Here is a 26907-nt window from a genome sequence, read left to right as displayed (position 1 = left end):
CATTGGTAGTTGAGGCAGTCGGAGGGAACTAAATCACAGTGGGAGCTCCACAGGCCCCTGACACCTTAATCATCAATACTTATTATGTTCTGGATTTTACTGTTTAGTGGAGAGTATTACCAGGCTGTGATCTTTTAAAAGAGAATATTGTTTACAACCATTGCTTGTTTTTTAGAAGCCATGATGAATCTAATACAACTGCACAAGAATGGGTTGAGGCTTAAACTCTGTCCCCAAACGGCACCGCTGTGCCTAAGCGAGCAGCTCCTCCACGCTTGAGCCCTGGGTGCTTGCAGACTCTGGGGACTTCTAGCACATCTGAAGTTCAATGAAAAAGGTCAGGCTTGACTTTCACAGACAGGCAAATCTAACAGGATTCAAGGAAAACAGCCATCAAGGTTTACCCCATCACTGCAAAAATGAGAAACACTCTCTTGAAAAAAAACACCAACATCCCATTTCTGTAGTATCGTATTGAGCAACGAAGCTGGTGCAGGGTCTGGAGCACATGTCGTACAAGGAGCGGCTGAGGGAACTGGAGTTGTTTAGTCTGGAGAAGAGGAGGCTGAGGGGAGACCTCATCGCCCTCTACAACTACCTGAAAGAAGGTTGCAGAGAGCTGGGGATGAGTCTCTTTAACCAAGTAATAAGTGATAGGACAAGAGGGAATGGCCTCAAGTTGCACCAGGGAAGGTTTAGACTGGATATTAGGAAGCATTTCTTTCCAGAAGGGGTTGTTAGGCGTTGGAATGGGCTGCCCAGGGAGGTGGTGGAGTCCCCATCCCTGGAGGTGTTTAACAGTCGGGTCGACATAGCGCTGAGGGATATGGTGTAGTTGGGAACTGTCAGTGTTAGATTAATGGTTGGACTAGATGATCTTCAAGGTCTTTTCCAACCTTGATGATTCTGTGATTCTGCATGTTTCTGCAGCAACTTCCATTTCAGCTCAGCTTCCTGATTTGTCCATATTTTAAACACAATGGCGGTTACCAAGAGATGGAAAAGACACTATGGAGTTGAGCTCTGATGTATCCTTTTCACTTACTTTTCCTGTGACTAGATAAAACGGCATTTTTTTTACTTTCAGGGAATTTTGCCCATTTTTGTCATTGCAGAATCTGGCTCCTTGATTTCATGCAAGTCTCTCCTTTGATGCATGTAAGGGACAAGTAAGGCTTTAACACCACCCTGCCAAAGCAGACTCTACTATTGTGTTTTAGATCTGACATAAAACTTTTTTTTTTAATCCAATGAATGGGATATTAACCCCATACTACATTTTCTCCTAGCTTGAAGACAAAGGAAAGAATGCAGTGCTTAGATATGAGAGAGTGACAAAGTAGTCAAGGCAACTTCCAACACTTTTTGGACGGAACTCCTAGGACTTGGACCAGATGCAAACGTGCAAATTAGGGAAAATGAGTAGAGGAACAGAGGGACGTCTCTGCTCCTCTGGGAGGAGAACCTGACTCACATGGTGAGACAGGCTCACAGCACAAACGTACTCACTGGATGGCCCAGCCTGCACCACACTCCCATGACCTGAAGCATGCACCATGCATTATTTAGGCAAGTAACTTGTTGGAGTGATTCACGCTTTGACTACTACAAAATGACAGAACAGAAAGGCTCTGTAGGTCCACACCCCAATGTCAAACAGGAAATCACCTACAGAAAATGCAGCAATCAGCATGTCTCCTGATGTGTGCTAGAGACTCGTTCCTCAATGGTAATTCAGGGCCTTAGCTTTTGCCTGCCAACAACACAAGTTTTGGTTGGATCTGGCCACATCTAGCATCAGGAGTCACCTCTTTCTCCATGAAGTACCTTGCATTACGTAGTAAACAAAGTGTGGCTTCAACAGGGCTGGCTGCCTCAAGGACTCAGCTCTCTGACTCTGAAACCTCATTCTGCTCCAATTTAGCAAAGTCCGATGTGTTAAGATTTAGGACATGCTGTAAGGAATCTCTGTGTTCCCAGGCTTCAGGTCAGAAGTATGAAGGAAGCGATTGAGGTTGTAAGGGGATAATTTTTTGTTTACTCCTGAGTAGCCAAATGGGCAAGAAGCTTATTTATTTTAAAGGATTTGTTAATATTTTAAGTGTGCATGTGCTGGCAGTGATGGAAAGGCCCATTTTTAAAAACTGAGATCTATAAATCTCTGTGAAAAAACTTACAGAAAGGTTTTCTCCTAAATGGAAAGAATCCAACAGAAAACTCATCCAACATGCTACAGCATGGATGTTAAAACCCTACCACAACAAAACTGCCACTTCGTGTTTATGATCTACATTAATTTAGTATAAGCCTGGGGAATGACACAGAGCAACTTTTTTTGGTAGGCAGACACGCATATCTGTTTCTTAGCACCTCAAGCAGTGGTTCCTAAGCCTTTTGGACCAGTGGAGCTCCACTAGTCTTCCAACATTTCTCACAGGACATCAAACATCCTGATCAAACTTCAAACAGAAAGTGTCATGTGAACAGTTCCAGTGACCAACTGGTTGGTCTCACAAACCATCTCAGGGTCTGAAGCACTTATCTAAATAACATGGGTTGTTTTTCCACTGACTTCGAAACTGATCACAATTTTGACAGTAAGGCAATATGGGCTACATATGTTGGTCTATGAATGTGCACAGGGGTATGCAACAACAGCCACATGGATTCTAAAAACAACCCGATGCTTCCAAGATATTCTCTCTAGCAGATGAGAGTGCTGCTCCTGTACTTGGATAGACTTCCCATTGACTGAATGGGAGTCACCAAAGTCAAGCAAGGAGCAGTGAGTAGCTGCAATGCTGATAATAAGAGCAAGATACTCAGATTGGAACTTGTAGCTATAAAAAGGCAGCAAAAAGGAAATGAGCAATTCTGTTCCAGTGTTTTAATCACACAGCAATAAAATGTAGAAGTTCCAAGTTCAAAGAAACAAAACCCATGTTCTTTTTGATTTAAGTCTATGGGTTTCATTATTTGAGGCTTGTGGCTGGTCCTCCCACTGCTGTTACACAGACCTTATCTGTGTAAATAACAGTACCAAAATTGGGTCTGTGACAGTTTTTAAAGACCATTCCTTGATCTAATTACCTTTTACCCTTGGGAGAGCACCTGAATACTCTTGAGCCGTATGAATCTGAAAAATTTTCAGCTAATATCACACAGGAAAAGAAGCAAGAAGGGATTCCAACCATAAACACAAAACCTTACATCTTCTGACGCTGGAAACTGCACTGACTTTTAACATGAGTGATCCCTGGAATTCAATGTACTGAAAAGAATAATACACTTTCAGTGATGTGAGAAAGCAGAAGGATATTCATGCTTGAAAAGTAAATATTTTCCCGAGTTTACATTTTAAAAACTATTAAACTCTCAATAAGGAGCAATTTTTAAAGATTTAAAGTTGAGAGGTACAATACATTTTTTTAAACTCTTTCTCTTTCAGGGAAAAGGAAAATAAGTAAGCATGCCCATTCCACACGGTGCTAAGGCCCATGCACTTCTTCCCGGTGTGCACACATACATGTGCGATCACAGCCACGCGTGCAGGACAAAGGAGAGCGGAACCAGACTGCCACTGGCAGCCTGAGGGCACCGAAGCACCACTAAAGCACACCTGGGTTTTTGGCGTGACAGGACAGGGACCACTCTTCATGGTTACCTTCTCCCCTGTAGCCAAAGCATCTTCCTTTTGCAAATACCACTGGAAATGGATGACACTGTCCAAGCAAGCAGCAACTTCCACTCCAGGCTCCACTGATCATATATGAAGGGTCTTGAAAAACAAACAGGCCTGAGAAACCGGTGGCAGTCAAACCAAGAAACAAGCCACACTACCTGCGCAAAAGGTGGAATGAGAGAGAATGGCCTTGGCACTCTCCCCAGGTTACCCTCTCAAGGACTGGCACCGGTCTTCTTGGTGCCGCTATTGGATGCAGTGGGGTGACTGGCAATGCTCTGAACATAGGCTGGCTTGGTGGCCTGAAAATACCATGGGTCAAATTCAGTTTGAAAACACTCTGCCCAATTTTCACCCAAGTCGATAGTACCCTGCCACTTCACTGCTCAGATTGACCCTGGAGGGCTGACTCCACCACCCATCACCAGCAAACAGCCTGCCGAGCTACAGCAACTACCATAACACACATGGCAACTGCCTGACAAAGTATTAGGTAAAAAACCCAAAACAAATCAATGAACCAAACATAAAACCCCACTGCTACTGCTGCAAAACCAGGCACTTAGAATCAAAGAACCTTCCAATGGTTCTTTGATTGGAATCATCTTAGTTGCTGGCTCAGCGACTGAGAAGACACACAAAAAAAGAGAGTGAGGGAAAACCAGAATTTTCCTATTGTGGAGAAAGCATTAAAATGGCAACAAGAGTGTCAGGGCCTGTCCTGATTTTGCTGTAGATCATCACAAGGTGAGCAAGATGAAATCTCAATGCAGGCACATGCAGAAAGGCCACATTATCCTAAGCAATCTCCATTCAGCTGCCTCTCACCTTTGGAGTGCTTAACCCTATCCTCCCAAATGTTCAACTCTTTAAGCACAGAGTTAATTAACAAAAGGTCAAAAAGAAAATCTATCTCCACGGAGTCTCTCATGCAATTCATTCCTGTGTGAATGCACTATCTGAAAAGATGGAGGACTACTACACTAGGGTGAAAAAAACAGCGTTAGTGGCAGGCTGTTCTTCATAAACCAGCCATGCAAGGGGATCAGCCTCATACTATGGTATTCTGCTCTGTGCAGATCTAAGACACCAGCAGCCAGGAGCCTATGGCTTGATGGGTTCCTCCTAGAAGGCCACAGAGAAGCTGCAAAACCTTAAGAAAATTAAGAGACAAATTTTCATCAGCTGTGTTTTCAAGATTTCCTTTGAACACAAAGATTTGTATTTTGTAAAGCTGCAGAAACTCATGTTTCTGAAGAACGTTCACACTTGGTGAATCCCCAGTATCTTTTGCTTCTACTCTGTGTGAATTAGCCTAAAAAACCATTTCCGCCTCCTTCTTCAATCTCTCTTGCTCAGGATGAATGCTCAGATTAAACGGCTCCTACTGAAAATTCCTGACATCTGCAACTGCATAAATGTGCTAAAAACATTCTGTATTGATTGTCCTCCTCCCATCCCTCAGGCCTTATCACAGACCTGGACCTGGTGATGGTTCCCACAGGGACAAATCCTGAAAGCCCACCCAAAGCCCAGGGTTTCTGCCTACTGTGGCTGGTCACAACATAGCACGGGTGCAGGCACCTTTGAAGCAGTGTTATGCACAGCAGAGAGTAAGGTAAGATACTAGTCTAACAAGAGTCTGATACCAAATAGTTAAGGGGGGTAATGAAAACTCAGCTATGGATCTGCCTTAAAACTGAACTCTGTATATTACATATACCAGCTGAAATTCTGCAATTTTTGCTCTGTTCCATATGTTGTGGACTCTTCTGTGTTGACTGTAATGCGAAAAAATAGGAGTGGTGCTCCTTTTCTGCTTTGCACGATATTAACACAAGGGCAACCAGTCCAGTTCTAGAAATGTATGTCCGTGGATGTTTTCCCACTAAGGAGAAGTTTCAAGAGCAACAAGCAGAGCTGCTTTTCGATGCAAAAATAAAAACATGCCAAGGATCTGGAACTGAAAACATGTCCTGTCTGTGTCTCTTAACACAGATATACTATTTCACAGTGGAGTCCCTTCCCCCTTCTCAAACACCTACTCTTCTCACTAAATTTTAAAGCAATTAGGATTATCTTGGATGCCCACAGTAGGGCACATTCATTGTGTATTTTCAAATAGCATTAATTCTTGGCACTAGGAACTCGGGATAAAAGGTAAAGATCTGAATGGAGATCTTTATTCAGCATGCTTTACCACAGATTATCTCATTCTTTTCCAGTTCATGCCTGTACTTTTAGCAACTAAGAAGGTAGGGCTGTAATCAATGTAATTAGAAACCAGAAGCTGAAGAAAATATCCTCCTGTTGACTCTCTCACCTCTGGCTTTAAACTGTCTTACAGTAATACGTGAAACAATCAAACAAGGCTTTCCATTTCTCACCTACCACCAGTTAGACAGGGAGGATGCAAAGGCAACATTTGGGAAGCATAGGCTTCTTTTCCTGAGACTGCAAAACCTACGTTGAAACTATACTAATCCATTACAAAGCTACATACTTGCAGAAATGATCTGGAGCAGAGCAATACTGATGGACCAACACGCTCTGCTATCACCAGTGTTACATCCTGCGGCTAACTTGATGGCACTAAGCCACTGCTGTAGGCTCAGAAAGACAGAGGGTGAACCATCTCAGAAAAACTTCAGGAGGATCAGGTGTGCTGAGATGAGTAGTACCCTTGCTTTGAATGATTGAAAGACAATGTGTGGATGAAGTGAGTGGTTACTCACCTCTTGTGAGTATTCACCAGAAATGCTCACTCTGCCCAAGCCAGGTCTCAGGAAGGTATAAATTAGTACAACCTGCAGAAAGCTTCCCAGTTCATATTCCCCTGCCAGGAGTCCTGACGGCTAGTTCTCTCAATAAGGAGACACAATTTTAATGGTTTCACACAGACATTTTCTGGTTTGGGAGAGATGAAGCAAAATGTTCTCCAGGAACAGGACATCTCAGTGTAAAGCAGACATTTCCCACCACTGGGTAACAAGGTAAAATGGGCACTTCTGTAGATGGTTTTTTACATCATCTCTAAGTGTAAACATTCTGTATGATTACACAAGAAGCATGACAACCTCAGCATCACAAATAAGCTGAGATGAGGTCACAGATTTCAGGTATTTTTAACCTGGTAGTAACACTACAAAGAAAAGGCATCATGATGAAATACCAAAGGCACCTCCTTTTTCCTTCCCTACCATTCTCCAGTCATTTCTTTGTTGTCCTGTGCACACATTTACACTGTAGAACCAATTCTGCTGCTGAATGTGCAGCCCCTTTTGTTTTGTATTGCCAGTACTGGAAAGACGCACATGCCTCTCCTTCAGACTGTGACTGTGTCATGACTACTAGCAGACCTACTTTTGGAGATCCTTATTTCCCTCAGACATTCATAGTCCACCATTGTAGGGCAAACCCAATGGTTTGCATGGCTGTGCTCTAAACCAGAGGCCAACAAAGAGACAATGGTTCCGAAAAAAAAAACCAACCAAACCTAACAAACCATTTCAAGATTCAAGATTAGAGAGCAGCTACAGAAACATATGAGGAGGCATCGATTTCCAGGAAAAGCATATAAAATAGTGGCTGTGAGGGATGGAGGTATTGGGAGATCTGCCACCAGCTGAGGAGCAAGGAATCTGAGAGGAATGAAGCAATTTGCTTCATCACGTAACAAGGCTGTGACAAAGCTGGGACCTTTCATCTCTTTATTCTTGAAGGTCGGATACTACTTCTCTATTCCACACACCAGACTGGAGACTGATTCTTCATCAAAAAAAAGATGTCCCTGGTATGTTGTACTCAGAAGACTGGCAAAAGACACAGGCAGCTCTAAGAAAAAAATGGACTTCAAATCCACTTTTTGGACTGTTTTTCTTATTCCTATAGTAATTAAAAACTGTTCTAACAAAATTAAAACACACATGTATCAATCACTCCTCATGAGAAACACCTAATTATCTTGCCAGCTGCTGATGTGCATGCCCAAACATCTATTTGGAGCATTTTATCCTGCCAGGACTGGTTCTGCACGACATTGCTGTGCTATGGGAGAGGCTTGGGACTCCCTAGGCTCTTCCACTGCTGGGTGCAGCAGCAAGGCAGGGATATCAGTGCCCCGTGTGCTCCTCCTGTGCAGTCACCTTCGAAGCGAGATCCATGAAATGAACTGTGCTTTTTAAAAATTTTTTTTTTCCCTGTGAAAAAGAAAACAAACTATTCCACACATCCAGGTCAGAAGAGGCCACACAACCATATGAACAGGCAGCAACCTCTGGTGGCAAGGCAAAACCAAAACCAGACTGCCTGCAACTCCAAATCTAGGGACAGGAACCATAGAATCATAGACTGGTTTGGGTTTGAAGGGACCTTTGAAGGTCATCTAGTACAACTCTCCTGCAATAAGCAGGTACATCTTCAACTAGATGAGGTTGCTCAGAGCCCCGTCCAACCTGGTTTGAATGTTTCCAGGGAGGGGGCATTTACCACCTCTCTGGGCAACCTGTTCCAGTGTTTCACCACCTTATATTCTTCCTTATACCTAATCTGAATCTACCCTGGTTTGGTTTAAAACCATTACCCCTTGTCCTATCACAACAGACCCCGCTAAAAAGTCTGTCCTGATCTTTCTTATAAGCCCCCTTTAAGTACTGAAAGGCTGCCATAAGGTCTCCCTGGAACCTTCTCTTCTCCAGACTGAACAAATGGGCTCACCATCCACATGAACCTGTTGAGGAAAGAAGGCAGATGTCCAGCTGAATCCTCCACTTGTCCCACTCTTGAGTTTGCAGAAACACGTGATTTCAGCAAAAACAATCAGTGGGTTGGATTTTTTCCAAAGGAGAAGTTTTTATCAGACCAACTTCCAGTCAGCTCTAAAGAAGAGAACATGGTGTCATCTCTCTCCACCCTACAGTCCCCTTCCAGCAAAATTTGGGGACCTCACACTGATTTTATGGAGACTGCTTACTGTCCATCTCCTCTGGGGTCTCCATCTTGTCCTATGCTGATGACACAGGCTTTTCCATACATCCCCAGCATGACCTAACCCACAGATAATGCCACACAGAGGCAACTGAAATGGACATCCCCAGCTGCTGTTAACTACCAATGTAGTCACGCACCCTTATCATGGCTGTTGTGCTGCAGCACTTGAGAAGGAATGGTCAAAAGGCCACCGCTGCTTCTTTGTAGGATGACTGCTGACACTGCAGGGCACAGATGTGGGGGCTGCTGCCTGTTTTGAGGAAAGACCTCACATGCTACATCTATCTCCTAGTGCAACACAGGAGACTAGTCACTAGCTAGTGACTCCTAACTCCTCATTTGCTTCTGGGAATCACTACAATATAGTTGCCTTTGTTTTCCTTGGTATATACATTTTAAACCTGTCTAAACAAGAAGTTCCTTGTGAACAACTACCTCTAGAAGCATCAGTTGTCCTACCTAGAAAATGCATTGCCATTTGCAATAGTTGTGGCAAGAAAATGTTTTTTGAAAAGCAATGTTAAAGAGTGCACTCAAGGCTCAGGATAATGTTATCAAGCAGCAGAATATGTGGAAAGACAAAAAAAAAGGCACAAGGTTTCTCCCTTGTGTAGCTATACTTAAGGAAGGAAATGGGATCCTAAGAGCTTTAATAATCACGTATAACTTTTTGGTGTTCAGCACAGAAATCCAAACATAACACTATTTTGGCTGAATGTCCCTCTGTTCTTGGGTCAGAAAGGCTGTTAATCTTCACTAGTATATCAGGAAAAAAAGGTGGATGTCACAGTTTGCGCAACACCAGGACTAGCCATATAAATGTAGATGTTAATCCTGGTCACCCCTCTTTACATTTTTATTGTTGCCAATGTCACTTCCAATCTATAAAACAAGGATGAAATCCATGCCTGTTGTCATCAGTCCTAATGCTCAGAGTAACCAAATAGGTAATAAAGATGGTCTCAGCTCTTCCACGTTCAATGACAGTCTTAATTTTAGAAAATACTGGCTTAGTGCAAAAATGCCGTATTACACAGCTTAAAAGATTTTTTTGGACATGACTTGCAAGCTTTTGGAAATCAAGAGGTTACTAAACAATCAGAGAAAATGCTAAGTCTAATGCAAGTGATCTGTTATGGTAAATACAATAGATTTTTCACTTGTAAAGAATAGATTTTTTTTTTTTTTTAATGCTCTTATAATGCAAGCTTCTCTACTGGGAAGGGAGAAAACAAGGACCTGCAACTCGTCCCACACTAGCAAATGCAGCAGGAGGTTTGTCACTGACTTCAGCGTGAGCAAGACTGTACCCACCAATGACTGTGCTTTTGAGCAGAGGGAAGGAAGAAGCAGTCTTATAATTTAAGGCTTACAGTTCAAGTGACTCTGTTTGAAAAGCCCAGAAGGCTTTAAAGTGACTTAATATTACCATGGCATTACCATTTTTAATATTAACTTTAATTCGGAAGCAAGTCAAGCAGATTTGCAGTAAAATGGTTCAACAAGTATTGATGAAATGTGCAGCACAAGATGGGTATATGCATGAATGGAGTAAAAATGTTGCTACTTATTTTGAAGTGAGATTTATGCCCTCTGAAGTTTAGGAACCTTGCTGCAGTAAGTCACAATACTTGAGAAAATAGGGACAAAAACCAAACACAAAACATTTTTCAAATAAGTTAAATGAAGTTTCACACAACATTAGGCTTAAGACAGACCCACTGCGTTGTATTTATATTTATTTCCATGAACACAATAGCAGTACTAAAAGCAGCCTGTGAAATGCTGGTGTGGTGTGTAGGCTCGTCCTGCTCCGAGGTGAAGGGCCTGCCTCCATCTGATCATGTGCCATCAGCCAAAGGGCATGGGCTGCACCTAACAATGCTGCTGGTGCTGCCAGTGGCATCTCCCCAGGCCCAGGAGGTCCTGCTGACTTCCTACAGCCATAGTGATGCAGACTGGGTGGGACAGTCAACCCAGGAGTGCCCAGCACCTTCTTTGGTATCCTGACAGTAGCAGCCTTCCTAGGAAGGGCTAAACTCCCCTGAGATCACAGTTAATGGCCTACAAGCTGTGGGTCAATAGGGCCTAAAAACCTTGGTCATTTTAGTTTCCTACAAGGGTACTAGGACACTTCAGTGCTCCTGTGCCATCTTTCCTTACCAAGACTACTGGAATGGGCTCAGGTGTATCTGACCAATTTTCAGCATGTGCTTCCCTTGCCCCTGCTTGCCATGGCCTGAAGTCAGGAAGGTGAACCTTAAATCATGTTTAAGCAGCAGAGAAGTTCTAAAATAAATAAACAGAAAACCAGGATTTTATTATTGTCATCTGTTGTAGAGAAAATTTTAAGACAGGTTTCTTGGATCTAGTGGGCCAGTCCAGACACTGGTGGCTGTGTCGAAGACTGCCTGCCTTCAAGACCACTCCAACACTATGCATCAGTTAATTTCAACACTGTTGAATGCAAGTCTGGTCAACACAAAACTCATTGAAGGCTGTAAGGGCAAGGCAGGGAGGACATAAATGAAGCAAAAAGTGGAGCTCACCCTCTGCTGCATCATACAGCCCTGCTGCAACCCACTGCAGACACGGGGCGCTGAAGCTGGGAGAGGGCAGGGGCTGCAGGGAGCTTGCACCATGCAGGCTGACTGAGTACCTGGTGCTGTTCAGGGTCAAGGCAGGCTTTTTCCCTCCCTTGGAGGATGGGGCAGGCAGTCTCCATCCGCATGTGTAGCTGACAGGCACAGCACTCGAACGCAGCAAGAAAAGCAGATGAAGTGATCCAAGATGGACAGTTAAGAGTCAGAGGTACAGAGGTCAGTCCCATGGCTGAGGGGTAGTTATTTTCAAACTGGGGGCCAACCCACACTCCTCTCTCCTCACTCTTTTTTAACTACAGTTTAGGCAGTTACAGCTTCATTTAAGTTAGTACCTGCAAAAGTATCCATGTAGCAGATATACACCAGACACCTCTCAACAAGCCAGTATTGTTTCACTTCAATGTAGACTCTGTTTGCACAAACTCACTTGCAGCATTTATGCCCTGGAAAAATCAGAGGCTCAATCCACAAAATTAAAGTCCCTGGAAACACTCGCGACTCAGGGAAGAGCTGGGGCAAGATGTGCTTGACACAGCTCGTAGAGATAGCTTTATGAACTAGAAGTTCATATTTATCCAAGAGAGGGGACAGCAAAAACTGAGATGAGCAAAGTCTTGATTTAGAGTATTTAGGAGATTTTAAACAGTATTTAAGGGTGGGTACACAGTAGCTCAAATCTGGCTCAGGATGAAATTTATCAAGATGTGTTTTATATAGCCAAAAGTCAATACAAAAAAATGCTAAAAAAAAGTGTAAACAGTTTTTTCAAGGTATGAAAATAAAACACTCCTTGCAGTGTCTGCAACTGCTCTGAGACAGAACTTGAAAGGGAAAATGATTTATAAATGAACAGGAGAGAGACCTCATCGATTTTTCTTTTTCTTTCATCTCCAGAAAGGAAACAGAACTAGTGACAAACTGGACCGAAAACCTCCTTTTACTTTCAGTAGTCTAAGACATGATTAGTGCCATGCTTGGGGTAAATAAACATGCTACCCACCACATATGGGGTGTGATCCAGACCTTATGCAAACATTCTACTTGTGAAACTTAACTGATTTAACAGATACTGTGAGATAAATGTCAGGCAAAAAGCTTTAAAACTGGCATTGTAAAATTACGAAAAAGCAGGAAATAAATGCAAAGATATAAGTGTCAGTGTTAAAAGAAGAAACAAAATCACAATTGTTTGGTTTATTTCAAAATGAACCACAGGAGTCCTATGTGGTTAACTTGCCTCCCACTCTTTCCGGATCACATATTAAAACGGATCTCAACAAATGAAGTGTTCAATTCTGAAGATACTTCAAAATCAATCTCCAGATCTTTTCAGACTTTTAAGAGAAGCGTGTTTCAAATATAAACGCCCTCCTCCCCAATCCCTTTCAAACATTTTTGAAGTGAGCTGTAATATGCCCATACACGCACAGATGCTTTCAGCTTTTCTCACATCTTGTCCAACCTGTAGGTGCCAAGCCAGGTAGACCCTTTTGTAGCAGCGGTGGGGTACACCGCAGAGAAGTGTTAGGGAGCTGCTGGCATTTGCCTCACCTCATAGGCACGACACTGTGCACGTGCTGTGACATGACAGGAACATGCTCGGCAAGCAAGAGCCAGGCCGGCGCCAGGCAGCATCACGGGAGTCAGCACGCAACCACCCTGAAGAAACCACTACACTTCAAGTCCCCTCCTAAAAACACCGACAGTGCTAAAAGGTTAATGAAAATGCTGACACTCTCCTAATTGCAGACGGGAGAGCAGAGTCCCTCTCCTATTCTGATTATGCACAATAAGTATGAATATGCATTTGTATGTGATCTTACTTGCCTGTGTGGAAGCAGTGAGGGGAAGCAAATACTTTTATAGCATGCAAAACAAGTTCACTGGCTTTTCACCAGTGTAGCAAGACAAGTCTGGTATTTTTCCATTTTTCAAGTGAAAAAAACCACTTTGTCTAAATAGTATTCTGTGTTCTCAGTAAGGCAGACTAACAAAATGTCACTCACAAGCAGAAAGCAGCTATTACACTTACATGTCTGATCTACTTCAACAGGTTTGGAAGAAACGAAATATAATTTATTATAGCCTATTTAGCTCTGCAACAATTGCCCTTCAACACCCGAAGGAGAGCAAAGTAATTGAACATACATGCCTTCTTCCCTGCTGAAACCTCAAACAGCCTCAGGCAAGAGCTAATACAGATGTAGTACAAGGCATTAAAAGAGTGCTGGATGCTGTAGCTAGCAATTATCCCGGTATTTAACCAAATCTATCGCTCATCAGGAAAGCGTTTAGTGCAGTAGTCGGAGCGAGACAGGCTGACACGGAGCACAGCTACTTAACTGTCCCCTCTAGCGATTACACTTTCTCAACCTGAAAGTCATGTCAAATTAAACAACTACACATTGACTTTTCACTTCTATAAACATTAAGGTATGATTGACAACTCCTGGATGCTATAAGACAGTCATTATAATCAGCCAACATACTGTTTGTGGTGTGCTTTTCCCCCCCTATTCTGAGCAATTTCCTCCTGGACTATTTTTATAGTGCTCTATAGATAGGTTTGCTTTGATTCCTTGCAAGGGTGACTGTAACAAAATGCCACCCCCACCACGAGACCTTTGCATGTGTGTGAGAAAACAACATAAAATTAAGCCACTTAACTTGGCATACAAGATACTCTTTTTTCCTTAGTCCTGGCCAGCAGTTACCCATTTAACTCAAATTTGGAGGTGTCTGGACAGCAACAATTGGATGCTAGCACCACACAAAATACTGTTAATGTGGCACCTTTCTGGAGTATTTTTCCCAACTCCTGCCGTAACTCCTGGAAATCTCTTTCAACCTATGTAGCAATCTACAACGCTGCAAGAGGAATGAGTCACCCGCAAGAATGTGAAATTAGATGACAAGTTCTATGATAGTGTTCTGAGTATGCATTTGAAAAGACCTCAAGCTTCCTAAGGCTATTACAGCGTCCTTATGTCAAGGCACCGCTTACTATATATATATCTGAAGACTGCAGCTTAGTAAAGTTACTAGAAACCGAACAGGTACATAAAGCAGTCAAGGTTGTGAAGAAATACGTCCCTTTGATTTTATATGCAACATTCTGGTGCCTGAAACCACTACATTATACGTGACAGCTTTATTCTCCACCCCTCTAACTCAAGCCACGAGAGTAACATAAAAGATGTCCAAACTTTCCCCTCTCAAAAATAAAAGGTGAAAGTAAAAAAAATTTTTGTAAATAACGCTTAACACTTCTACGCTCTCACCCTCACCCCCATCATCCATAAGAAACCTCACTGGATATTTTAAAGCCTCTGGTAAAGAAGCAGATGAGATTAATACTGTATCATTAAGCTAATTACGAATATGAACAAGTCTAGAATGCTATTGGTATGCCTGGAAGACTCCGTATTTATGTCATTAGTGGATCTGAAGCTTAACCTTCATACTGCCTGCAGCAGACAGAAAGGTAAACTTTACAGTGTTGTTTTTTTAGAAAAACATAATAGATAAACTAAATAAAATCAGTAACAATAAACACATTCGTGGAAACTGGAGCTAGAAAAGTATGATTTCACTGCAGGATTAGCACTCAAAACAAAAACAACTACAGGAGCTGGAAACAGCTGAGGAGGACAAATGAAGTATAGTAATCACTCTTCTCTGTTAGTACTAACTGCCGTTCCACTCCTTTTTCCACTTCTGAAACATATTTAATACCCGAGCATGGGTCTCAGAAATCTGAAATTAAACATAGCAGTATTTCTAACATCCCATCTCTCCCTCTGGTTGAAAAGACAGGCAAAGCAGTCACAGCACTAAAGACAGTGAAATATAACTTAATTGCCAGATTTTGCAGTATAGTACTGAAATAACAACATCACAAGAAGCACTTGAAAACTTTGCTGGTCTATCTCCAATCTCTTCTTTCATTTCTTTTTAATCAGTTAACTGCCACCAAAGTACTTTCACTAAAGCAAGTTACTGTCCCTGTCTGTAGGCCAACCAACACATCATGCTTTCCACTTCATGCAGCTATTACTGTTTACCTCCAGGGATATTTCTCAGACTACCAGATCCCCAAGACAGCAGATTTACCTCCAAAGACTCAGCCTCAATTTATTCACACAAAATGTTCTACTTTGTACTGACCTCCTACTTACGTAATTGGACATAGGCACCTACTATTTGATCCTGTTCTCAATGACCTCGTGTCCACACAGCAGTTGAAGGGACGAAAGCAAGCCGGGAGAACATCTGCCATCCCAGCACACAGCCAGATGCACCAGTAACTTTTGTAGTTTCTGTATTTTATGGTTTCTGAGTAAATTTCCCCCAAATTTTCTGGGTAATTTTTCCCCAAGCTCTGTGAGACACTCACACAAAAAAAACCAACAAAAAAACAGCCAAATCAAAATCCAGCCATGGGCCTTAGCTCCATTTTGGTGGTTACCAGCCAGCTGCATCATCTCTACATCTCAGAAGTAACCTCCTCCCGCTGAGCTGCTCCTGCAGTGCTCTGCCTTGCTGGAGCTTGGCTGCCCATGGGGTGCACCCACACGCACCCCCATTCTCCCAAAGGCAGCACACCAGCTGGATATAACACACTCACCTCACAGGTCCTCTGGCTTTGCTACTGAGAAATTCAATGTTAGCACCTGCTATAGCAACCGTACAAAAAAAAAAAATTAACCTAAACCAGAAATCCCTTAGGAAAGTTCCCATTCTGTATTTCTAGACAGGAATCATAAAACTAGGATATCAAAAGAACTGTATTTTCAACAGTATTTTTTGGAACTAAAAGGTTACTTCACTGAAAAGCTAATGCTAAAATGCAGCACTTCAAGGAAATACTGAAATACTTTTTACAAAATAGCACAAAGAAAAGACAGGGTCCTGTCATCGAAATCTGTATTTGAGCATACGCAGTGCTTGTATACAGAATGTGTGCATAGCATGTGTGTATCCATATATCCATGTATATATATCTCTGTATCGATATAGGCACCCACACACAAGTACAGGTATGTGTAGATTATATATATTATATATATTATATATATAAAGCTAACTTTCAGTCCTCAGAAAACAAAAGCTATCCCCATATAACAGCCAAATTCCTACATAACTCAATTTCGACATCTCATCTGGTGTGAACTGCACTCATTCCTAGTGTAAACCCCAGCGCGCTCTGCAATGATATACTGTAATGTCACATCGCAATCTGGATTTACTATAAAGGGCTGCTGACGAGTTTCAGAGCAGTAAACATTGCTGCGAGGTGTATTTCACACTGAGCTGGTTTTTATGAAGAACACTTCACCGCCCAGCCACGGCACCCAGATGATGAATGGTGAAAGATGCATGACAAGCTTCATCATTGTTTGTAAATCTTAACTGTTCCTGCTCACTAACTCTGCAGGCAATTTTCAAAGACAGCGGCCGACAGAAGGACAGCACAGCTTTCCTGAAGGTTATTCAACTTGTACTTGGCCTAAGCTATGCCTGCGAGGAGCACTGGAAATAAACTCATTGGTTACGCTGAAGCATAGAATTAAAAATGTCTGACAGGCAGGCACACTAATGGTTGCTAAATTAAGAAAGCCGATTAAGTAGCCTTGGTATCCATCCCCTACCCTGCACCGCAGGGTTACATACATCATGCACAGGCAACGTACCCTGGTATTATTTACACATGCAATATAAATATGCATATTTATAAAACAGGCAGAATGAATGATGGGTTGTCTGCTCACACACCACAATTCCCCTGTATCTTATGCAGTTACACACAGTGCTCAGCTGTCCCCCAGCTCCTTTCCCCACTGCTTGTAGGAAAGCTACTTCTGTTCTCTTCCATCAGAAGTTTACCCTTGTGACAGGGTATAATGGATGGAGAAGGGAAACTACTCATGGCATGCAAGAATGTCAGTGGGAAAAGATGTTACCCTTCTTTGTTTTCCCTGAAATCATTCTGGTGTGGGAGCAGCACGATGGACTGCAACAACTTCTTGCAGAGTCACAATTCAGCTCATCACCTCCCTGCTAGAGGGGAAGGCAATCTACACCGCTTTACACTACAGAGTCTTAGTAATTGACTTTTTCTTTTCCCTTTTCTTTAGAGATGAGTAGCAAATGCTTTGTTTGCTAGAGTTTCTCACAATCCGTAGAGGGTTGCTTTATAAGCAGAAGAAGCTGCAGAAGAATTAGCTCAGCTGGAGACTCTCACCTGAGCTGGAAAGCTGGTATGAACTGTGAGATGCTCTACGCAGACCCTCATGCACAGAAAAGATTACAGCTGAATATGGAGTGAGTGCTCTCTTAACCAGTCAAGTTACAAGGATGCAACTGCACATTAAAGCAAAGCAAAGAGGTGAGCAGTATCACTGTTTGTTACAATTACAAATCATGCCTGGGTAAACACACTGTTATCACTACCATCCTGACAAGATGTCTTCACTTGTTTTAGCACTTTATGGTAAAGTTTGTTTTACTATTAATGATTTCTATCAATTTCTGCTTGCAGTGGGGAAAATTCTGTATACAGAGGTAATAAAATCAGAGTGTCAAAGCGTATAAAAGGAAGCAGCTCAACTGATGGTGTGGATTTTTTCAGTGAAGTATCCAACATCCTTTTAAGTGTGAGGAAAAAATCCCACACAGCCTCATCAGCTACAGCAACATCCTCCATCTCACACAAAGAGCAGCTCAAACAGGCAGAAAATAAGTCCAGGGGTGCAGTGGATGTAAACCCCTGATTTCTGACACGGGGCTCTAAAACGCTCCCAACTGCAAGAGGGACCAAGAAATCTCCCTCTGTTAGAGAACGTACAGGAAAAGAGTGAAGATGTCTGGGGAAAGCAAACAGAGTCATTACGTATCCCAGGACAGCATCCCAGCAGGGGCTTGCAGAGAGATGCTGATGCCCAGCATGGGACCCAGCACCGCCACATGCACTCTGCAGCACACTGTCAAGGCAGCATCACTCGCCACGGGGCCTGCTCTGCTGCACCCACAGAGAGGGCCAGCAAGAGTGTAGGGGTGCGCAGGGTGCGCATCAAAACCAGTTGTTTTCAGACCAAGATTGATGGGACACTTCTTTTCACAGAAGAAAACTCAAAAAAGTAGATATTTTGGCAGTAGGTTTAAATTTATTGTTTTGGATCTGCACCTGCTGTGGCCCACTGTATTGCTGATTTGATTTTCCTCAGAATAGAACAACCTTCCTTAAACCCCTGTTTTACCAACCCAATGCCTGCAATGCTTACCAAAATGCAGGCTTGAATTTAAAAACCCTGCACCTTTTGATCCACTCAAAATATTACAGCACAGATATATACATCCCATGAAAAAAACCCTTTTTTTGACTGCCTAGCAACTGGCTGGGCTGATCCCCTTCTGGGTGGATGCAGTTTTGCTGGTGTGGATGGATGGAGTCACACTGGCACCTCCTGAGGGTTCAGGCTGTCCCACTCCCTCTTGCTAGGGCACCAACAAGTGAAAGCATTCACACAAAGTTTTCATGAGAGCTTAGCATTCATGCTACAGGATGCTAAGGCCTCAATCCAGAAATATCTGCATTTCTACAGAAAGAGATTTGGTGGAAAACCATCAAAAATACAGCTTGTTCAGCTGCTCCTGCGGCAGGACCAGCAGCTTCCCCCAGAGCAAACAGCAAGAGCTCATCAGCCACTCTGGCATGAATCAGCAAAATTCATGAATCAAACCTGTAATTCTGCAACTGTCCAATGAAAAGTTGCTTTGCTGCACATATTATTTTATTTCTGTGTGCTTTTGAGTGAGCGTAACATAAAGGTTGCATTTAGAGAAGAAAGTACTAAAACGAGCCTTTTAATCAGGAATAAACTGAAGCAGAATGGGATGTAAGCAAATGTTTACATTAATTTCTTTTCAGGAACTCCCTTCAGACCTTATAAAATTATTTTAATATTGGTCAAATCTTCACCAATCCAACCTCGTTTAGAACACAGACCAATAATTTAGAAAAAGGCTTCAATACACAGAAAAATGAGTTACTAGAGTTTATACTGAATATGCCTCACATTCTCAACTGTAATTTGAGAGCTGCTGTTACAGCTAATGAAATGATGAAGTATGACTAAGAAAGTCACAAATCAGGGTTACTGACTTGCTTGGTTTAAAAGATAAAAAAATCCCCAAGCCCAACAACTGTCTACTCAGCTAAGCCCAAAATTCAACATTTTATTGAAAATGAAAATGACATGTTAAAAGGGTATCTGCCTAAAGAGGTCTGTAAAATTTTGCAATGCACATGCACAACGAGCAATGTAAACCAAGGCCTGCAGAAGCACAGTATAAAATCTGCTTGCCATCCTTGTAGTAAGTGACTAAGAGAAACTGCACACAGCATAGCCATCAGGGACTGTACGTAGCGGCAATGAGAATGCACAAAAAAAGATAAACAGCTGTGCAAAGATTAAGTGACCCACTTCAACTGACTGTTCAAAATCCAGAGATTTAGATGATTACCGCTTCCTTTCTTCTTCTGTCTTATTTCAAAATTTACTTCTAATAGTTTGATGTAAGATGGATAGTTAGTGGAAAATACAGTCTCAAGTTTTCAGCAAACATTGTTTGCTCTTTCATTACCAAGGATAGCCTGTTCTTGAATAGAGGTCACTTTTTAAGCAGAAGATGCACAGATAGACACACACACAAAACACACAAGCTAAATATTGCTGCACTGTATCAATTCTAAGAGAAAAATGTTATCCTCCTGTACTGGGTCTGGCTGAGCCAGAATTGGTTTTCCCCTATATCAGCCCTCATGGTGCTGTGTTTTATGTTGGGAGCTGGCAGGGTGTTGATAGCACACTGGTGTTGTGGCTACTGCTGAGTAGTGCTTACACAGCACCAAGGCTCTGTCCGACATTTTCCCCCACAGTGGGACGGGGTGGGCAAGATCTTGGGAGGGGACACAACCAGGACAGCTGACCCGAACTGACCAAAGGGATATTCCAGACCATATGACATCTGCTCAGTATAAAGCTGGGAGAAAGGAGGAAGGGGGTGGGGTCACCCTTGGTCCTCCGAGGCAACCACTATGTGTATTGGAGCCCTGCTTCCTGAGAAGGCCAGACATCGCCTGTTCATGGGAAGTAGAGAATAAATCTGTTTTCTTTTTGCTTCCATGTGCGGACCTTTGCTTTGCTTACATTAAAACTGCTTTTGTTTTACCCACAAGGGTTGGGGTTTTTCCCTATCTTATTTTCTTTGCCCTTTTTGCCCTGTTGAGAAAAAACGGGGGAGGGTGGGAAATGATAGAACCACTTGGTGGGTACCTGGCATTTAGCCAAGGTCAAACCACCACACCTCCCCACAAACTCTGCTGCTGAAACCCTCCAAATTTGAGATGTATTTCTGCTGATGCTCTACTGAAGAGCTGCACAGAAAAGGAGTAGAAGAGGTACCTCTCTTACTTGACCACACTCAGACCACACCTTGGCACTGAAATGGCTACTCTTTAGCTTACACAGACTGTTTCTAGCCCACCGATGGAAGAATTTGGGCTATTTTCTACTATTGTTCTCTACTTCCTAAGTGCTTCATTAGCATAGCTCTATCAGTGCATCTTTTCAGATGGCTGCAGATAAGGAGCTCATAGATGCAAGACTTTTTTCTGCTCTTCTGTGTAACTTCTTAGCCATACCAAACCAGCCTGCTTTGTTGCAGCTCCGTTTGTGTAACCTGAACGCTTGCAGAAAGCAGTTCAGGTTCAAGGACATGGTCTCAAAGACCTTTTGCATACCAGGACTCCTTGACCTCTCTGATCCTACAGTCAGGTGCCACCTGTGACTCTGGGGTCTCGCACTGCATTTCAAGGGCACAGGTTCATGCAAAAATACTGTATGTAGGAAACCTCAAAAAAAGGGGCACAAATTTGGCGCACAGTAACCAGGTCTGAAAGAAACATCTGATCTCTCATGCATGTTTCTGTTGCACATGGCATTCCTTGAATTCCAGCGATGCTTTTGCCAAAATGAAACTTTTTGTCTTAAGCAGAGAGACTGTTTCCAACACGCCCTTGATTGTGAAACCACTGGAAGAGGCTCTTCACAGAGCCACTCCCATTTGGGCGGTCTTCTCCAATGACTCATCGCTGTTTTCCATACAGCATCCAAGCAGAGAGATGCAAGGTTGAATCTTTAAACGCAGACGCTGGAGAAGTCTGTGCTGCCTTGATTTCCACAACTGTAAAACTGGGGATACCAGTTATTTAACTTCTAGAAAGGACTGAAAAAGTGTTTTGAAAGTGCTGAAAGCTGTTCTGCTGACAAAAAACCTGCTACCTAGAAATGTTCTCCTTCATAAAATGGTGTTTGCTGATTTACACCAAACCGTTGACCTTTTCTGTGTCAAAATGAACACTTTATATCAGTTTTTCTTAGTATTTCTTAGTATTTCTTATATATGTTTGGGAGGAGTTTCAGGCTCCTGCTTTATGTTCAAGTTGCAAATACAGCACTGCCTCCAGTGCTTCATTACTTCTGTTTCCAACTATCCTGATATTTAGACAGGAAAATAAAAACTCAAATCCATTCAGCAGCTAGAGCAACATTTTAAATGCAATCCATCTCCTTCACCATGCAGAAACACAGAAAAACTATCTCAACATTTTGCATAATAATAACAAAGAGTTTTCATTCCATGTCAACTTTAAGACAACGTAAGTACTTTAAAATCAAAGGTGTCTGCAAATACAGGGATGTTTCTTCTTTGCATCCTTCTATCTGAATGTGAAATTTTTTTGCCACTGTCCCAAACCTGGAAAACACTCCCATACAGATAAGCAAATGCTCAACTTTTACTCAGTGGAAATAGGACCCAGATAAGGTACCCAGTCTTGATCCAAGCATGTACTTTCTTGCTCTCTCAAACCAAGGTCTTGTGTGGGTATTTCACAAATCTAAGTGCAGGATGGGCTGATTCAAAATCAGTGGAAGATGCTGTGCAATTCTGAGCAGGAATCCAATCCTGAAAAAGCCCCGTTTCAGAAAAAAAAAAACCAAACAAAGGCAACTGTCCCATGGAAATCAATGGGACTAAGGCACTTGGTTTTTGGAGATGAAATACCCTGCTGTGACCCATTCTAAATCCTCCACTTCTTGCACAAGGATCTCTCAGCTCAGCTTCTTCCAAAAGAAAGACATGTTTTAAAGTATGCTTTGCATGCACGGGGATTGATAACAGCTTCTCATATGTGTCTTGCTCTCATTGCTCTTGCAGAAAAAAGGAGAGGAAAAATCTTTTGGAAGTAGAGTATAAAATGCCTCTCCTACCTAGATATTATATAAAACTTACAACCTGGTCATCTAAGAAAGCTCTCTGAAGACATACTTTTGCTATTTGTCACTGATTTTTCTTCTTTTTCTCTCCATCTTTTCCAGTTTCAGTTGGAAGGGCAGCAGCTGTGCTTAGTTGGAAGCAAAACCATTTTACTTAGAATCACTTCAAATTGCAAGGGGGATGACTGATGGTGTTTTGCCATTCAGAAAATGTCAGCCCATTACTATATGCAACACACTGTAACACGGTATGACCTCATGTACAAATGCTGGAAGCTTCCCGAGAACTTCACATCATTCATAAAAACAAAGAAAGTGTAAATCAGTGGTCTGATAGCTCATTTCTCCCCCCTTTCAATATAACTGGCCTAAGCTGGCCTAAGCAGGCAGTTAACTTAGCAGAACAAAACTAATGAAATGGTCTGACTGAAATACTAACCGAGATAATACATGAACTGGGAAAACTACTACAAAGCCAAAGTTACAACTGAAGCGTGGGTAACAGACTGCATGTGTTGAAAGACCATTTCAAATTTGTGCTTGGGAATTTAATACCCATTTTTGTTAAAGATACGTGTTTCCAATGTTTTGAAAATCTGGCTCCAGAATGAGTTTTATATTTTGACCTGTTGCTCTTCTATACACACTGTTACCTTCCTGTAAAATTTCTGGATTAACAATACGTAAGTTTTCACATAGATCTTAAAAAAATTAAGGAGTTATTAGGTGAAGTTTTACAGTCTGCATTATATAGCAAGTAAGTTGAGATGATCCTAATGTTTCCTTCTGGATCTAAAACCTATGAACATGCATTCCTAGAAAGAAAACAAGTCTCTGAGCACAGTTACCACTTCAACCACAGAAAAGGAAGGAGTAAAATATGATTTGTTTATTTAAAACATGTACTAGAGTTGTCTTTAGCAGGTAGCAACCACTAACCCTGCAGAAACATGTCACAAGGCTGCATACAAAGCAGTCAGGCATTGTACAGAAAGTTCACCTCAACAGCCAATAGAGAAAAGCATAAGAATGTCTTTTGTATGAGACAGCACTTGCAGCACGGGCAGTCAGTACTTTGGGGCCACCCTCTTTAATACACAGGATCCACCACTAGCAGCCTGCTGGCTGACTCAGCACTCACACAGATGACAACAGAGGCAAAAAACCTCAAACACTCTGAGAATTGTGAAAAGGACCAGAAGAAAAACTTCATGAGAGTCTAAATCACTGACTAACAGCCTGAGAATATTATTTTGTCTTTAGATGGAAAAAGTTAAAGCAATCACCTTCTCCAAGAACACGCATAACAAGAAAGAAGATGCTTCTAAATGGGTATGGTCCTGCTCACATGTTCAAGTTTCTCACAAAAATATTGGTGCCTCTTTTACCCACTAGCTCCCTGCTATGGAAAACCACTTCTTCAGAGTCTGGAAAATGCTGTTTGATCTCAGTAAATTAAATCTCACTGCTTGTCGGTTTCTGATTGATGGTGTAACTTAGGGAACAATATCTGTGTGTGGAATACTGTCTGGAGAAGCAGTCAGGGATTATTGAAAATACAGTATTTATGCAGTTTAAAAATCAGTGGCACATTACGCACAACTTTTTTCTAGAGTGATGAAAAATTACTGAAGTGCATTTGGGAACAAAGGGTATAAGGTCTTTCGTCTATTTGTAAGAACACTCGACTGGTAAGACTTCTTAGTGAGTTAGTAGTGATGGATGCAAAAAAAAGTGTCAACTGCAGTTGAGCATAAAGCCAACTGCTTCTCCAACCAATGAGCAGAAAGGAAGACGTCACTGTTCAATGGTGGTCAGAGAAGAGGGAAGAAAATAAAATTGAAGAAAAGAGAAGGAAAATGAACCAAGGATCACTGACTTTGCTAAGCCATTTAAAACTACGGGAAAAGGAGGAAAAGTCTAAGGTTTCATCACACCACATGTTGTTTCTTCATCTGTCTGATAAGTCACAGTTAGTTGGAAGACGGTCAGAAAACAGCCGCTCTGAAAGAGCAGCCACCTCCTCAGCATAAATCATTCTGGAGTTACTGAATTCAAGGGCTCAGTGCTGATTTACACCAGCCACAGGTATGACTCTGTACACACCTCACCTTCCAAAACTTCATTTGAGTCATTAAGGTCCTGTGATGACACAGTCCCTCTATTTTTCACAACACAAATGCAACAGACACCAGGACATTGGCCACAAAAAGGCCATGACTGAAGACAATTATGGAACCTACACAACACACATCCTTCTGTCAGATATAAAAGGAAGATTAATTTCAATGTATAAGAGTATTAGAGAAGCAAATGAGGATGGATGCTGTTGCCAGTGGTGTGACTGTGGGAAAAAAAAAAAAAAAACACACAAAAATTTGGCAGGTGTAAAGTAAACAAAAAGAAGTACTTCCCACAGACCATACAAAATTAAACTGCCAAATTCATTGACTGTTACAGAGACACAAAAACTGTGAAAAGCTTATGGAAGGGTTAGCTCAATTCACTGAGTGCAGGTCTGCTGCTGCTAACCAAAACAATAGTTCAGAGGTAATCAACAGCTCAGGACACCTTTAAATGCTGTAGGAGTGTGAGGATTTGAGACATGCAAAGTAGGATCACCCTATTCTCTCTCTGTTTCTTTTCTTGTTTCTCTAGCATCAGTTACTGTCCCATTTCAGGGACAGGGAAGCAGCTCAATGGATTTGGTCGACTCCAGCAGGGCCGTGTTAATACCTGTGTATGCACTCTACCTGCTACTGGAGCAAGGGAACAAGGAAGCGAGAGAAACACTGTCAAAACCACAGGGTAAATTCACCAACGCTTTCCCGGAAATTATTTCAGATTACAGTAATACTTAGGACATCCAATAAACACTGGATATGAAAAGAAAAATTTATCTGCAGTATTTTAAAATTAAGTGACACGGTGTGATGAATTTCAAAGCAAACAAGGAAGTGAGTCTGCAAAAGGCTTCACAACATGGTTGGGATGCAGGAATAGTTTCCACATGTGGTTCAGAAAGAAGAGGAGAGAAAAGGCTCGGTGGGAGGCCTGTTGAAAAAATTGCAGACAACATTTCTGAGAAGAAAAGAGAAAAAAAGATAATTCTGTGGTTGGGGCAAAGGTAATTCTTTGTTCCTGTGAGGGAGCCAGGTGGTGAGCACCAAAGAGAGCACCTCAGGTGACTCTTTGTATAACTTAAGAGACATACACAGGAACAGAAAGGTACGACTAACTGCACTCCCAAACCATGAGACTTCTGAAGTACAAGCTACTGTACTGTAACAGCCCTATGCTGCACCGCACTAGAAGCCTTTCAGAAAACAGCTACCACCTTGTAAACACCTACTTTCTGATGCCTAGCTTCCTTCCCAGCAGCAACCCACACCTCCTGGGTGCCTTCCCCAAGGCAAGGCAGTCCCAGATGCCCCAGTGAGTGCACTTACCTCTCACTTTTGACTCTGAGTAGGAAGGGATGTCCTCAGAGCTCAGGATTTGGGGGAGGCATGTGGGAGTGCCGACCCCCTGTCCCAGGTAGGAAGCAGGTGGGTAGTAGGAGCACATGCGGTACTGGGGGCTGACGGCGTGGTGGCTCTCCATGCTCTTCACCTGTCAGAGAGAGAAGTGCAACATCAGCCTGTGAAAGCTGAGCCCCAGCACCATGTGGGCACCCCACTGCCCCAGACCCACATGGATTTGAAGGAGGTCGTGGGGAGTGGATGGGAAGTATGACATGCTGGCCTGGGGTTTTTGCTTTGGCTGGCTCACAGCGTGCCCACACCGCTCAGCTACAGGTGACCTGGCATGGTACGGGACGTAACCTAGCAGCAGCAGCAGAACCGGCACACCTATGGCTTGTTTATCTTACCTCAAGTCAAGCTGCATCTGGCACAGAAGCATGTACCCTTCACTGCAACAAGCCTCCTGGCAAGTCCCCTGCTTATGGCATAGACAATGCCACAGGGAACTTTCCAGACCCCTTCAACTGCACACACCCAGCCAATGTCAGAGGTGAAGTGCTCATCCAGTCTCTACACCTCCCCAGAGACTAAACCATCTCAGACTGGTGGTAACTGCTCTGCCAGGGACCTACAGGGTGGCCAAGGACAGTCTGACTCACTCAGGACAGGCTCCATGACATCTGAGCAGTTACACACACACACACACAAACATAATACTTTTCTTACAACCCAGTGGGATGGAAAAACATTTTTGTGATTTACCCAGAGAAACCAAGTTGTGTACAGACCACCTGAGAATCCTGTATTGGAGCCACAGCTGGACTCTA

The 26907-nt window shown here is 42.6% G+C and overlaps 1 protein-coding gene across 1 annotated transcript in view; it reads right to left on the bottom strand.

Moving 5' to 3' along the window:
- The window catches only part of DMRT1 (doublesex and mab-3 related transcription factor 1), a 60821-nt gene that overhangs the window by 849 nt on the left and 33065 nt on the right, over window positions 1-26907 (bottom strand). The window contains exon 4 of the mRNA XM_074855880.1: window positions 26066-26228. Within this exon, the coding sequence (XP_074711981.1) occupies window positions 26066-26228 (163 nt within the window). The remainder of the gene's footprint in view (window positions 1-26065; window positions 26229-26907) is intronic.

This window comes from Strix uralensis, chromosome Z (genome assembly GCF_047716275.1).
Source record: "Strix uralensis isolate ZFMK-TIS-50842 chromosome Z, bStrUra1, whole genome shotgun sequence".
NCBI classification, from domain to species: Eukaryota; Metazoa; Chordata; class Aves; order Strigiformes; family Strigidae; genus Strix; species Strix uralensis.
The sequence above is the reverse complement of the archived record's forward strand: the minus strand, read 5'-3'. Positions and strand labels throughout refer to the sequence as shown.